The 15,053-nt window shown below is 36.3% G+C and overlaps 2 protein-coding genes across 2 annotated transcripts; both read right to left on the bottom strand.

The window, feature by feature from the left end:
* Positions 1 to 3,285: 3,285 nt before the first annotated feature.
* On the bottom strand, positions 3,286 to 6,014 carry LOC21388868 (probable glycosyltransferase At3g42180). The gene is made up of 4 exons (XM_024175079.1): positions 5,791 to 6,014; positions 4,794 to 5,157; positions 3,490 to 3,785; positions 3,286 to 3,388 (listed from the first exon to the last, which is right to left on the bottom strand). The coding sequence occupies exons 1-4, from the start codon at positions 6,012 to 6,014 to the stop codon at positions 3,286 to 3,288; spliced, it is 987 nt and encodes a 328-aa protein (XP_024030847.1).
* A 2,525-nt stretch (positions 6,015 to 8,539) lies between these two features.
* Positions 8,540 to 11,016, bottom strand: LOC21388867 (heptahelical transmembrane protein 1). Its single transcript, XM_024175082.1, has 4 exons — positions 10,640 to 11,016; positions 10,328 to 10,420; positions 9,661 to 9,718; positions 8,540 to 9,329 (listed from the first exon to the last, which is right to left on the bottom strand). The coding sequence occupies exons 1-4, from the start codon at positions 10,876 to 10,878 to the stop codon at positions 8,637 to 8,639; spliced, it is 1,083 nt and encodes a 360-aa protein (XP_024030850.1). The 5' UTR covers positions 10,879 to 11,016; the 3' UTR covers positions 8,540 to 8,636.
* Between the last annotated feature and the right edge of the window lie 4,037 nt (positions 11,017 to 15,053).

Here is a 15,053-nt window from a genome sequence, read left to right as displayed (position 1 = left end):
AGGGCAAAGTCTGCCCAAAACTGAGGGAGTGCATGTAGACGGTCATGTGATTGGCAGGGGGTTGTGAGTCCTATCGTTGGGGATCGGGATAATCAAGTAAAAATTGTTGGCGCCGATCCCCACATCACAAAACGCCTTCATGGCAACCCAGGGCTTTATCTTCGATGGATTGACGTCTGTCACCATCCCCGAGATGCCACTGGTCGACACCACCCCGTAACCACGCCCCTCAGCAGCCAGCAGGGCCGACCCTTAGGCCATCATCCTCATCATCGAGGAGAATTAGCTCGTGCGGCCGAGAGGTCGAGGCCGACCCCTCGGCGTATTCGTCCACCTAGCGAAGCAGAGAATCCCCGCTTTCGCCTGAAGATGTACTCGACGACGCGGCATCTATAGGGTCATCCCTAACCCTGGAAGTGGAGACCTCTCGATCTCTAACCTGTTTGGGCGGCATGCTCTGGAAATAAACATAGAAGGGGCCGAGTTAGTACCTAGTGGTCGAGAGGCCAGAAACAAGATTCAAGAAGAAACGGGAGCATGCTCAGATCAGAGAGGCCCTAAAGTCTGGAACCCAGCGCGAAGATAAAAAGAAAAACTCATACAAGGGTCCCCAAAATCCAGAAACGAGCCTGAGGACACCCAACAAGAGCAACTGAGCCCAAGTGAACAATGCTCAGCCCCAGTTTCACGACTGACAACCAAGTAAGTGCATTTTCTTTTAACAGATTGTTTTTTCTTTTACAGGCATTGGTTCTAGGATCACGCAGGAAAAATAAAAGGAACGAAGCCACTTACTACTCCTTAAGGTGGCCTGAAGACTGGGAAATCAGGGAGAACCACGAACTGAAAATGCACGCGGAAGTTGAAGTTTGAGACGGTAACTCCTGGGGAAATCCAGTAGAGTAACGGCGTTCTACAAAATAAACGACCGTGAAACTGTTTCAAAGGGTATATATATACCCGAGGGGGAAGCCCAGGAGAGAAATCTGAACGACACCAGATCTCGACCGTCGAATTCAAACCGACCTCATCCAACGGTGAATCTGAAGAGACGTGATCCACCGGTTGGGATAAGAGCAGGAGAAATAAATCTAATCGGACGGCTGCAACTTCCCCCTCAACTGCCACGTGTCACCAGGGTATGGGGGACGTGACCGTTGACACGATTAACGAGACTGCTCCACTGCCCGAAAAACTCACTGTAATGATGGCACTGGACCTACAAGCAGCCGCCATAATCTGCAGGAGAGAAGTTGCCACGTGGTACTCTCGACGCTGCATAGCCTGGAACATCACAATGTGATATCCCAGTCTAGGGGGTAATTGTTACACCGTGGTTGAGCAATCGATCATTCCTTAGGACGACAAGCGCCGAGGCCTCCCTGTTGAGGATCGATCGCTGGCGTCAAGAGAACGACTGTACCTAAGGTGCCCTTTATACGTCGAGAGTTCATGCAGGATAACGTGCGTCGAGAGCCCCGCTTGGGTGGTGAGGGCCACGACGTTGAGGTAGCAGCCTAGTCTAATCCAAAGATAGTCCCGTCAACCTAAGCAAAGAAACACTGAACCAACTACTACTGTCGAAGTCAGTGAACCAGGAAACCGGTAAGGGTGGTTGGCCTGACCGGGAAGCTGTAATCATAAAAATGCAACTGCCAAATCTTAGAATTTAAGGATAGAAGATGATCTCCTCGGGGAATGTAGAGGAAGTCTCTCATGTGTACAATGCCTATAAATAGAGCCATGAGAATTCTTTAAGTTTTTTACGTACTATTCTACTACTCCAGAGAGATTGTAATCAACAAAGTATTAGTGCATCCACAAATGGACTAGGCCAAAAAATCTTGCTGAACCACTATAAATTCTTGTCTTCTCTATATTATTCAGCAACATTAATCCTTAATTAATCTGTGAGAGGTTACTGTAGGTATTTTTGAAGAGTTAATCTTTAGTTGACAAAAATCCACCGTCAACAAAAACAACTCCTACATGTTCTCTTTTTCTACTTGTTTACGTGGATGATATGTTGATAGAGGTAATGATAGGAAGGAATTACACTAGTTAATTGATACTCTACACAATAATTTTGCTTTGAATGACTTAGGAGTGGTTGATTATTTCTTGGGAATTTAAATCAAGTCTACTTATGAGGGACTGCATTTTGTCACAAACAAAACATATATCGCGCCTGTCATGTAAAGTCAACATACAATATGCCAAAGATTTTGCAACTATCATGACAAGGTCTTCAAGTTGTCCTCATTTGGTAGTGATAATGTTGTTCATCCATAATTGTATAGAAGCATTGTTGGTGCTTTACAATATGCAACAATCACTAGACCAAAATTGTCCAATAGTTTGAACAAGGTACTTCACTTTATGCAAAAGGCACAAGAGTCTCGTTAGAAGTCAGTTAAGAGGACGTAAAGATACTCGAGGGGGCACACTTAATTATGGTTTGCATCTCATAAAATCTCCATAGCAAGATGTTTCAGCTTTCTATGATGCAGATTGGGCATCTGAACTTGATGACAGAAGATCAACCTCAGGGTATTGTTTGTTTCTTGGTGCTAATTTGCTAATTTGGTCAACTTTTATATAATTTAGAATTAATTCCGCAAGATTTGTGCAGTTGGCATTACTGCCATTGTTTCTAGCTTAGAGTTGGTTAACTTGTCAATTATATCTAAGAGATTACAGTGTTGATCATCAAGTAATTTGAATAAAAGAAAACTACTCCACAATCTCTTAAAGAAAACTACTCCACACTCTCTCTCTCTCTCTCTCTCTCTCTCTCTCTCTCTCTCTCTCTCTCTCTCTCTCTCTCTCTCTCTCTCTCTCTCTCTCTCTTCTTTTACATAACATGAGCAAAAATAGTAGTTTCTTTTACATAACATGAGCTACATGCTTTGCTTACCTACCCGCTCACTCATACTGTAGTTCTCGTTGACTTCTCCTAGCTTGTTAAAACAACTTTATCGGGACTTCTGTGAGTTTCCTTTTTTGGCCATAGATCACTGAACTATGCGCCTACCTTCGCTTTTCGATCAGCCATCTTTTACTCTTTTACATCTACCCAAAAACAGATTATAGCATGTATAGGAATTTAGAAAATTCACGAACTTGTGCGCAATTGGTACTGTGTATTTTGTAATCTCATTCATCGTAGCAACCAAAGGATTTTGAGCACATGAAAACTCCATTAGTATTTATTCGACAAAAAGAAAAAAAAAAAAAAAAAAAAAAAAAAAAAAAAAAAAAAAAAAAAACCTGTCTACAAGTCTTTCAATCTCCTAACCTAAAATCAAGTCTTCTAAGCCAAACCGAGTGAAGCAACATATGAAATACATCAAATGGCTTAGCTGGCCGGTTTACTACAAAATGCCTCCTAACTTTAGACACACACTTGTACATTTTCAAATATTTCTCATTGGAAACTCCTTTCAAAATGTTCTTAATTTCTGGTATCTTTGAAACTGGAATTTCTACTGAAATCTAACTTTAGACACACACTTGTACATTTTCAAATATTTCTCATTGGAAACCCCTTTCAAAATGTTCTTAATTTCTGGTATCTTTGAAACTGGAATTTCTACTGAAAATTTTTTCCAGTTAAGTACATCACTAAATGGTAAGGAGTAATTATCGGATATGATCACTGGAACACACCCTGCATAAATTGCCTCCACCACTCTTGGGCTTGCTACTTCGAAACCACTTGGGCACAAACAGAGCAAATTAACTGGCCCAACAAATAAGCAAATTAGCAAATGAGAAAGAAACCACTAGAAGAAGAATATATAAGAGATATATATGAAAGAAAGAGGAATTGTTAATACGTAATTCATACTTGTAAAGGAAGATTAAGCCGTGGGGATGGTACTTATAGTGTGTGAAGAGAGAGAGAGGAGAGAGAGGACAGTGACGTAAGGCAGAAGGTGGGATTTGATCGCAAAAATTAAAACACAAATAATATATATATATATATATATATATATATATATATATTGGTGGATAATAATCCTCGTTCATGCATAAAATCACTCAAAAACTTAAAAGAAAAATAGTTGTAATTTCCTGCAATGCAGCAATTGAAAAGATCACCATTCCTAAATTATTGTTATCGTATATCTTCGTTACTAATGAGGTTTTCAATTTAATCAATGGTCATTACATTGCTAATTGTAGTTGTCTTTGTCACTTATAGTACCTCGAAAACTAATGCACCTACCAAATTTTTTGCAGCTAAATTTTGAGTCACTAAATTATGGAAATTAAATAGAAATAATCTCAGCAGCTGAAAAAAAAAAAAAGAAAAAAAAAAGAAACGGTTCAGTTCTTTTTGTTTTTTGTTTTTAATCATTCAACAGGCTGAAATTCGATTGTAACCATGACTTATTCCTTATAATACCAGAGCTGTTTAACTTGGTTGGGACAAAAAGAAAAATTATTGGATGTAAGTTACTCATATGGCACCCACAAATTTATCATTATGTTGTCATTTTTCTAAGTTCATCTTAGAAAAACAACTACGTACCCAGATATTTACTTTGGGACTAAAGAGAATCCTTTTTAAATTACTTTTTATCGTAACTTTTTTTTTTCTTAGAAAATCATTTACTTTTTTTTTTTTTTTTCCCCTGATAGCATGGAAAGGCAATTACTTGTAAGACCCACTGCTATCCCATCATGCATAAACCAGCGAGAGATGCCTCACTGACAAGCTAAAGAAATAATTTTTGGTACAATAATCAAATTAAACACAACTGTGAAAACAATAAGAACTTACTTACCCAGTCATGACAAGAAACCATAAAATGATCAGCACCGTTGCTTCTGTTCCAAAAGGGATACTTATTGGCCACAACACCAATGTAGTCATTCACTAGTCTATGCAGTCGATCACGCTTGTAGTCATCTTTGGACATAATTGGCTTGTAAACATAGTGAACGACATTCGTTACGCTAAACGGCAAGAAAAACGCATGAGCCTCGTTAGGATTTCTAGCCTTAAAAGGACTCTTCTCACTCTCTATTTCATCTATGAATTGCCCTTCAATGGCGTATATGTTGTTCACTGCCCCTATATGGAAAATTGGGTGCTCTCCTTCCTTGTAGCTCCACACTTTAAATCTCTTCACCATCTCTATGTGACTCCTGATTTGCACCCCAAAAAAAAATGAAAAGAATAATAATAAGAATAGTTAAAGACTGTAATTTGTAAGTAAAGTATTATTGAAAGTGTAAAAAGAGTACGGCGTGATGCTTCCTATTAAGGGGCAAACTTCTCTTTTTCTTTTCCTTTTTTCTAAATATCTTTTGAATAAGGTGACATTAGTATGTGGTAATTATTTTCTTCGTTGAAAAAATCATAATTACTATTGGCGGTTTTCTTTTTCTCTATAAATTAATTGTCACGTAAAGAGTCGTATTATTCAAGTTATCAATCGTGAAAACAGTAAAATATAACTCCACGTATGTTCTGCAATCTCAAATCACATGAATTTTAATAATAATTTTTTTGGAGTACTAATAGCTTGAAGGGGTTAATTGCAAATGACTAGACAGCCATGCTTGCATAATAAGGCCGATTCCTCATAAAGAATGGAGTCCAAATCAATGAAGAAATTGGGTTTGTTTATTTCTATTTGTCTTTTTCAAACGAAGTTACACGTTTCTTCCTAGAATATAAGAAAAGTGAAAGGATTTATATGATTTCTTTTTTTTTTTTTTTTTCAAGATGATTGATATGCCCCCAAAAAAAAAAAAAAAAGATTGATTTCCGCTTACTGATGAAAAGCATATGCATTCTTGTAAACAGATCCTCTTGGGACAAAACTCTCCTTCTCCTCCGATTTGAAACTCTTCAAAACAATCGCTTCCCAAATTGCCGCTCTAGTCTTGGCCAAATGTTGCTCAATTCTATCAGAATTCCTCTTCTTCTGCTCAACAAGTTCACATGATATAGTATTAGCCAAAACTTGACCAAAAACCAATACAAGGCTTTTAAGCATAATACGAGTACTTGATCCATCAAAGAACCTTTTTAACAACAACTGAACTGTGCTTAGCGCTTGAATTCACTGAAGTTGAGAGAAAAGAATCTAAAGAAACTTGTGGTAATTGTGGGGTTGTGAAGTTGGTAATTGTAATATTTCTGAGAGTAGTATTAATACTGATATTAGTACTACTAATATCTGGAGTACTTTTGTTTGTAACACTAAAAGAAGACCAAGAAGGGATTATTAACTGGTTTTGGTTAAATGGTGTGTAATGGAAAAGGAAGAGGAGAAGAAGAAGAAAAAAAGTTGTGAGTGTTAGCAAAGTTGTGGAGCAGCTGAAGGCTGAAACCATGGCTTGGGAATCAGTTATTTTTCCTCTCCTTACTCTTTCTTCAGGGTTCATATAGAAAAGATGACCAAGCATATCATCACATGTGGGGATTTTATATGCACTAGAAGTAGAAAACTCAAAACGCTTTGCCCATTTTGATGCATAAATATATAGTAAAGTTTGACTATATGGAAAAGATTTGTACTATCTGGCTATTGGCCAGCTTGGATCTTGGTGTAGCTGTTTAATTATCTGAGGTAATCTAGGATAGTGAATAAATTAATGTTGTTGTATATATTTTAGTTTTAACCTTGAATTTTAATGAAGTACAACACCATTAAAAGTGAGTAGAATATAAACTTAGATTTATGGAACCTGTCCATTTTTGTGCTTTATCTTTTAGTGGAGATTGGCTAATTTTTCTAATTGAAATGGATTTTTTTAGTGTTTAATCTATTTTCTGGGTGTTTCAGGGTTTAAGAATAAGTGCCCATTTAAGATTATAATACATAAAAGTTGGAGGGATCTCTTGGATCACAAACTTCTTGAATGTGCTTTCTTTTGATTGAGCTGCAAGCAATATGATGCTAAAAGTCCGAGCAGCATTGAAGAAACCACATGATCTCTGAAATAAACAAAATCTTACGGATGCCTTGGAAAACGTTGGAGTTGTCCAGGTTTTACTTTTTCAGCTACTTAATTAGCTAGAGTAATACTAGTACATGATAAATAAGGGGGACTTAAAATAAACATATTGATAAGGTGACTTTTAATCATCTCTGAAATTTGATTCAAAATTGTTTGAGTATGGAGGTGATATTGACACTTGATAATGCATATTCTATCACCAGTCTCCAGTATACGCAATTTAATTGTTCTAATATCATGTTAATTTATTAATATTTTGAAAAGCTCATACCAAAAGGACGTAGGTTGATTTAAATCTTCTAAAATCAGTGCCTAAACCATGTATGATCAGCTCTTTTTTTTTGTCGTACCGCAATTTATCAGGCATTGGATGATGAACAAATCAATTTAAATTGTTTACAATTTAAGTTGTTTTTTTAAGTGTGACCCAACAACAAGAAATATCCAAATCTTACTGTAAAAATGCATTTCAAAAATAAGATCAAATTTATATTAATGGATATTAGTTTGAAGATTCATTATATAAGATTCCATAATGACATGAGATGAAATTTGGAGGACTTTGACAATGATCTCTAATAACCGTGCCCTGCCTTACGCCAAGAGATCCAATGTCCATGTTAATCGGATCCGGGAAAGTTTAGTAAACCAACCAAATCATATTGCGGGCTTCCCAACTTCCAAGCAATTTCAACCATTTTATTTTCTTTTTCGGTACTCTACATTTGCTTGGGAATCGAACGACTTGCTTTCTAAGTTATGAAGTTTGTATTCTACAAAGCCCAAGAGGAAAGGACTTGGGCTAGGATATGAAGGGAGAAAAAGAAAAATAAGTATGAAGTTTGTATTCTACAAAGCCCAAGAGGAAAGGACTTGGGCTAGGATCGTAAAATGAAGGGAGAAAAAAGAAAATAAGTTAAAATTTGGGATGAATTAAAATTAATAGGTTAATAGTTTATATAAGTTAATAAATAGGCTAAATTATTGTTTTTGTCCATAACCTGTATGATTATGAACCATAACTTGATAAGTTATTGTTCATAAACCACAGTTTTGTCCATAACTTGTCTGGCTATGAACCATAACTTGACAAGTTTGTCCATAACTTATCTAGTTATGAACCATAACTTGACAAGTTATGGCCTATTAATTTTTATAACTAAAAATTGGCCTATATACTTCCTTAAGCTTTTCATATTGGCATATTTTCTACTATTTCCGTAAAATGAATTTCGTAAGCATTTTCCCTTATACTTCCTTAAGCTTTTCATATTGGCCTATTTTCTACTATTTCCGTAAAATGAATTTCGTAAGCATTTTCCCTTAAAGGATCATTGCCTACTATTTAACGGCCATTTATAAAGGAGATCCTATAATTATCACTTAAAATAAATAAATACGTTCGTAAAAAAAATTAATACAAAAGGTTTACAAAGCAAACAAAAAATAACGTTACAATAAGCAAAAGACACAAGTTTTTCAATTCTTCCTACATTGGAAACTAGGTAAAAACAACGAGATGCAGCCTTAGGCTATAGAACACATTTTACAATTCGTAATTAATTGATGTACTAAAACAAATGAATAATTCAAGTACTTGTCTAAAAATATGAATCAAACAAATAATCCAAATAACTTAATTATAATAACATAAACTACATACTTCTCATACAACCAACTTTGTTGCGCCAATCTACAATTACAATTGTAGCACCATAATGAGCCAAAGCCCCCAAGACCACAAAGACATGGAAGATCTGATGGCTATGCCCTGCCAAGTCAAACCAACCAGGCTTCAATCTCTCCGGAACCCTACTAACATAAAAGGCGGTCCCGGTCAAGTAGAAAAAGGCCATGGCCAACTCATAAGAGAGGATGAGATTTCTCCTTGGATTGTCCCAATTGACAATAAGTGCATGAATTGTAGGAACAACCCCAAACAACCCCATGGACGAGAAGAGTAGAGCTCGTAAACCCCGGTACTTGCCCTCCGAGAGCTTCGGGGAGAGCAGCGTGAGGATGGTGAAAGTTCCCATGAGGGTGATCCCTCCGAGGTAGCCATGGTGCCAGTTTGAGTCACAGTGGAATATGTAGTAGATTGGAGGGAAAAATGAGGTGATTATCATTGTGGTGATCCCAACATAGTCTATTCTAAGCAAGAGAATGTTTAGAGAGTGGGAGTGGCATGAAAATAGGTGGCAAATACTGCTTGAGAGAAGGCAGAACATGGATCCTCCCAAGAAGACAGAGAATGGCCAATGTTCTACACTATCTTGGTTGTTTAATATTGAAGTGCTATTCATTCCTGGAGATTTTATTTGCTTCAAATCTACCAGTTTTGTTGTCCCCTGCAAATGTACTTATGGCTATTAGTTTCTTTTCTTGAAGTCACCAAATGAAGATTACAATAGTATATTAAATTTCTTTTGGCATCCCACAAATCCCCCAAACCCGTTTATCAGGCTCAAGTTCGAAACTAAAGAATGTGATGAATTCTACAATCCTTGAGAAATATAAACTCGCGAAGTCGCGATTATTCACTAGGTAGGTGGGCCTGAGGATTTGAAGTCGAGACCTTTCGGGAGCAAAGCACAGGCCTAACCACTCAACAAGCGCTGCGGCGTTAAGATGGGAGTAATACTAAATGTTAGTAATTTGATATTGAGGAAGTGGACTTACAACAGAGAAATCTTTGAAATTGTTGGAAACATTTGCATCGGAGCTAATAGGTATAGACCTGCAACAAGAATGTATGCATATGAATACTCAAATAAAGTAGCAGTAAAGGGTCAAGTTCAAGCTGTTTAATGGAATAAATAATGGAGAATGAAAACAGAATTGCTTATAATTAATGATGAAATGCAAGAATGGCAATCATGAAAAACTGCTATGTGGAGTTTCTAATAGTATAACATTGTCTCTAAAAGCAAAAGTTCATGAAGCAAAATGGAGTTTTATCTAAAATTTTTTACACACTTGATTGAACAATAAAAGTCATGCAATTTGGTTCCTTAGTTCTTCGTTGGGAAAGTAAAGGTTGGTGGTTGAAAGTTGGTTATCTAAGAAAGTGAAAAAGGAGTTTTAGCCCTGAAAAGAGGGAAGTACCTAAAAGGCAATGCATCCACAAAGTTATGCTCAATCTCAACATTTCTTTACGTATGTTTGCTATGATGAAGGTACAAAATTGAATGCTAAATATAGGAACAATATATGTATGTATGTCTAACTCTGAATTTTATATTTCTTCTCCTATTCTAGTTCTTATACTGATCTCTTCAAAAAAGAAAATAAATCAGGGAAAATTAAAGAAATATCCCAAAGATGGAAAAAGGAACTACCCAACAACCTGGAAAAAATACCAAGGAGATCCGCTACATGAGGCACCTCCAAAAAATTCGCCATAGTCAATCCCAGAAACAGAAGGAACCCAATTAAATGCCTGCAAAAAAAAAAAAAAAAAAAAGAATAAAAGAATCCCAAAAAACACATTTTTCAAATCAGCTAAAACAAACCAAATTTTTTTTTTTTTTTTTTTTTTTTTTTTTAAGAAAACACCATTAAAAACAAAACTACTCTCATTTTATCAAACAAACATGAACCAACAATAACCAAAAACCAAAAACTAAAAACAAAGAAAAAGTCATTATTCCTTACGCACGTCCACACATTGAGAGTTTCATTATGCCAACGCAAAACGCTAAAGAAGGCTTCTTTGAGAGGCCAATTAGCTCTGTAATATTTCAATATGAACTCATTGTCCTTCATGTACTCCGGCAACTCCCCAAACGACACCAAAGCGTACCGTTTCGGCTTTTTTCGGCTCTGAAAATCCTTCTTCGTCTCCTCCTTTGTTTCAGAAGAAACAAGGAAAGAAGATTTTTGGTCGGTTTGATCCATGTCTCTGCTAATTCCTTTTCTCTTACAAGCTGTTCCTCCACAGAAGCTCTTCCTAGAAGAAGAAGAAGAAGAAGAAGAAGGTTTTGATACGACGGCGTTTTAAAGAGTTTGTGGTCGTGTGGACATGGAATTGTAGAGCATATGCTATTTAGTGCAGATTGGATACCGCACAACTGCACCAACTGTGACATTTAAAGACAAATGGTGGAGAGTTTGGCCAACATTTACATGCATGCAATTGTTTTTATTGATTTATTTATTTTGTTTGGAACATTTGCACCTGCACTTTTCACTGTTGACGAGTTATTCTTTTCCTCAAATTTTATAATGTCTATAGAGGGTGAGATTTACAATTAAATTTGTTAGAGGCCTAATAATTAAATTTAAAGGATGACATCAGTATCACGTAAACAATCAAATAAATCAACGGAAAAATAAAAGAAATAGGGACACAGATATTTTATAGTTGTTCCCCCTAATAACTTAGGGTACGTCTTGTTGGATTCTCAAACCGGATTTTCAAAATAAAATTATGAGCGTGGTATCGATCGAATCACGTAAATCAAAATTTAATGCGATCAGTATTTCATGTTAATTTAACTACAAAGATATTAAAGAAAGGAATGAGGATTTGACCGTCGTTCGATTAGGACGAAAATCTTGAACTCCTCTAACACCGTCTTGAGCTCTTAAATTCCAAGAACACCACGGTTCTTTCTCAATGTATCTCCGGATTAACGTGAACTTGAACGTGTGGGCGTTCTAATAGGTTTCTCAATACATGAGATGGATGAATAGGGAAGCCACCTATAGTTATCACTCACTTTTCTCAAAAGTATATGATGGCACTCAAGAAATTTTCTTTGGTTTTCTTTTGTTCTCCCGTTCTTTTTTTTTTCTTTCTATCTGTACAATCTCTCAGGAAAAAAACTTTTTTTTTCGTTACTCCTCTTATGAACAGACTTCATCCCCGTTAATTTAAAACAATTTTAAATTAATTTTAATATTAATAAATCAAATTAATTAATATGTGTATTTAGAATTCTCAATTCTATATTAATAATCATAACCAAATATGATATATTCAGTTCACATTAATCTTGTAGAGCCATTGAGAGAAACTATGGACATTATAATTTTAAGCTCCAATAATTTTGACAATTAATTAACACCTTAATTAATATGTCAAAATTATTAATTCCAAATTACTCCACTATAAATTTGGAATTGCAAATTATGTTCACGGAATTTGTGTTGTCCATTGATATATTCACTACATACGAATTAATCCTCCATAAACGGTTCATAATTAAAGCTAGGTATTTTCTATTAACCTCTTTAATTATATCTTTCTCCATAAGTACCATTGATCCTCTAATGAATAATATATTTTATGATCCAATCATAAAATTGAACGCTCTTATTATTCAAGTCCCGAATAAACACTTATGGGAACCGTCCATCTACTTTATTATGGGATTTCATCTTGTAAATTAATATTCCCAGCTATTTATTTTACAATGCTCCCAATATACCAAGACTTTGACACTATTCACATGTGTCATTACTCAATATGTCAAAGAACATAATATCATAAATAGGAGTTTATTAATTACTCAGAATTAAGATTAATACATATATGACCATCATTGATTAACATTGAATACTCTATTTAATAACGGAATTTATTAGATATTCATAATTAATCGCGTTCCAGTCCTATGTAATCATATTACATAAAATGCTTTCATTCCAATAATCTCATTATTAACAATCTAGGATAAGATTGTTTCATTCAGAATGTAATGAACCGCATTAGTAATTTTAAATTAAAGATCCTAACTTTAATTTATAATTACGGACAAGTTTAGATTATTTTATTTCAAACATTATCCTCTGCATATAACAATTATATACAATGTTTAAAGTTACATCAAAACTAATCTAGGGATTTTGATATTTATAAAACATCACATGTATGCAAAATAATATTGAAAAAATTCCTCATTTCATTGATAATCAGCAAAATATTTACATCTTATTTGATTTATGGGCATATATCCCAACAATCTCCCACTTGCCCTAAAGCAAATGAGGCATGTCTCTAAGTCCCATATTTTCAAGATGTCTCTCAAAACTCCCAGCTGGTAATGTTTTGGTAAACGGATAAGCTATGTTGTTCGCGGATGCGATCTTTTCAACTGAAACGTCTCCTCTAGAAACAATCTCTCTGACCAGGTGGAATTTTCGCTCTATATGCTTTCTTTTGCGGTGGTTCCTGGGATCCTTGGCATTGGCCACTGCTCCACTGTTGTCACCATAGAGTATGATAGGCTCATGCATATTTGGAACAACTTCCAATTCCTTCAGAAAATTCATGAAGCCAGACAGCTTCCTTAGCTGATTCACAAGCCGCTACATACTCAGCCTCCATGGTTGAGTCAGCAATACAAGATTGCTTGATACTCCTCCATATGATGGCTCCATTTCCCAAAGTGAACACTGCCCCTGAGGTGGACTTGCGAGAGTCTCTATCCGACTGAAAATCAGAATTAGTATATCCAATAGGAATCAAATCCCTACCAGAGTATGCAAGCATATGGTTTCTCATCCTCCTCAAATATTTGAGTATGTGTTTGACTGTAACCCAATGATCTAATCCTGGGTTTGACTGGTATCTGCTAACCAACCCTATTGCATAGCATATGTCAGGTCTAGTACATAGCATTGCATACATCAGGCTACCAACCGTCGATGCATAGGGAACTCGTCTCATATCCTCTTCTTCTTGAGGTGTCTTTAGACACTGCTCCTTGGATAGATAAACTCCATGTCAAGAAGGCAAATTTCCTTTCTTGGAGTTTTGCATCGAAAGCCTGACAAGCACCTTGTCAATATACGATGCCTGAGACAATGCCAAAAGTCTATTCTTGCGATCTCGGATAATTTGGATCCCAAGAATATAGTTGGCTTCTCCCAAAACTTTCATTTGGAATTGGCTGGCTAGCCAGATCTTTACTTTGCATAACGATTCTACATCATTCCCAATGAGCAGAATGTCATCTATGTAAAGAACCAAGAAGACCACTTTATCTCCTTGAATTTGTTTGTAGACACAAGGTTCACCAAGATTTTGTTCAAAGCCATAAGATTTTATAGCTTCATTAAATCTGATGTTCCAAGATCTAGAAGCTTGCTTTAGTCCATAAATGGACCTCTGCAATTTGCAGAGTTTCTGCTCCTGGCTTTTTACCATGAAACCCTCTGGTTGGACCATATCAATGGTCTCTTCAAAATGGCCGTTCAGAAACACCGTCTTGACATCCATTTGCCATATCTCATAGTCATAATAAGTAGCAATGGATAAGAGTATGCGGATGGATTTTAGCATGGCTACAGGGGAAAAAGTATCCTCATAGTCTACTCCTTCTTTTTGGGTAAAACCCTTTGCAACCAATCTTGCTTTGAACGTTTCAACTTTTCCATCAGCTCCTCTCTTTCTCTTATAGATCCATTTGCAACCAATAGGCTTAACGCCTTTTGGTTGGTCTACAAGCTCCCAGACAGAATTGGAGTACATAGACTCAATCCTCATAGTCTACTCCTTCTTTTTGGGTAAAACCCTTTGCAACCAATCTTGCTTTGAACGTTTCAGCTTTTCCATCAGCTCCTCTCTTTCTCTTATAGATCCATTTGCAACCAATAGGCTTAACGCCTTTTGGTTGGTCTACAAGCTCCCAGACAGAATTGGAGTACATAGACTCAATTTCAAGTTTCATGGCTTCTTGCCATTTTTCTTGATCAATATCATCCATTGCCATCTTGTATGACAATGGATCATCTTCACTGCCATTGGTGACTACAACATTTGCTTCTCCATTTTCACGATAGCGGGTAGGCAATCTTATTTCCCCCCCACTGCATCGTGGTGGCGGTGGTGTTTGATCATGGTCAATGGTCTCCCTTATTTGTCATCCAACAACTGTTGCCGGCATGGGGCTAATCTGATCAGTCAGCAACTCTTCCAGAACTATCTTACTTCTGGGCTTGAAATCTGCCATATAGTTATGCTCAAGAAACGTAGCGTTTGTCGATACAAACACTTTGTTATCCTGAGGACTATAAAACATACCTCCTCTTGTTCCTTTTGGATAGCCCACAAATATGCAGACTTC

The sequence above is a fragment of the Morus notabilis genome, unplaced genomic scaffold, assembly GCF_000414095.1.
Source record: "Morus notabilis unplaced genomic scaffold, ASM41409v2 Scaffold192, whole genome shotgun sequence".
Taxonomy (NCBI): domain Eukaryota; kingdom Viridiplantae; phylum Streptophyta; class Magnoliopsida; order Rosales; family Moraceae; genus Morus; species Morus notabilis.
The sequence above is the reverse complement of the archived record's forward strand: the minus strand, read 5'-3'. Positions and strand labels throughout refer to the sequence as shown.

Excerpts from the sequence above, each read along its gene's own strand:
- LOC21388868 (XM_024175079.1), bottom strand. The coding sequence starts at position 6,014 with ATGCTTAAAAGCCTTGTATTGGTTTTTGGTCAAGTTTTGGCTAATACT. Across the intron at positions 3,786-4,793 it reads TGGTTTCTTGTCATGACTGG|TGGTTTCTTTCTCATTTGCT; the intron begins GTAAGTAAGTTC and ends TTCTTCTTCTAG. Across the intron at positions 3,389-3,489 it reads GTGTCTAAAGTTAGATTTCA|GAGGCATTTTGTAGTAAACC; the intron begins GTAGAAATTCCA and ends GTCTAAAGTTAG.
- LOC21388867 (XM_024175082.1), bottom strand. The coding sequence starts at position 10,878 with ATGGATCAAACCGACCAAAAATCTTCTTTCCTTGTTTCTTCTGAAACA. Across the intron at positions 9,719-10,327 it reads CTCCTTGGTATTTTTTCCAG|GTCTATACCTATTAGCTCCG; the intron begins GTTGTTGGGTAG and ends TTCTTGTTGCAG. Across the intron at positions 9,330-9,660 it reads ATTTCAAAGATTTCTCTGTT|GGGACAACAAAACTGGTAGA; the intron begins GTAAGTCCACTT and ends GTACATTTGCAG.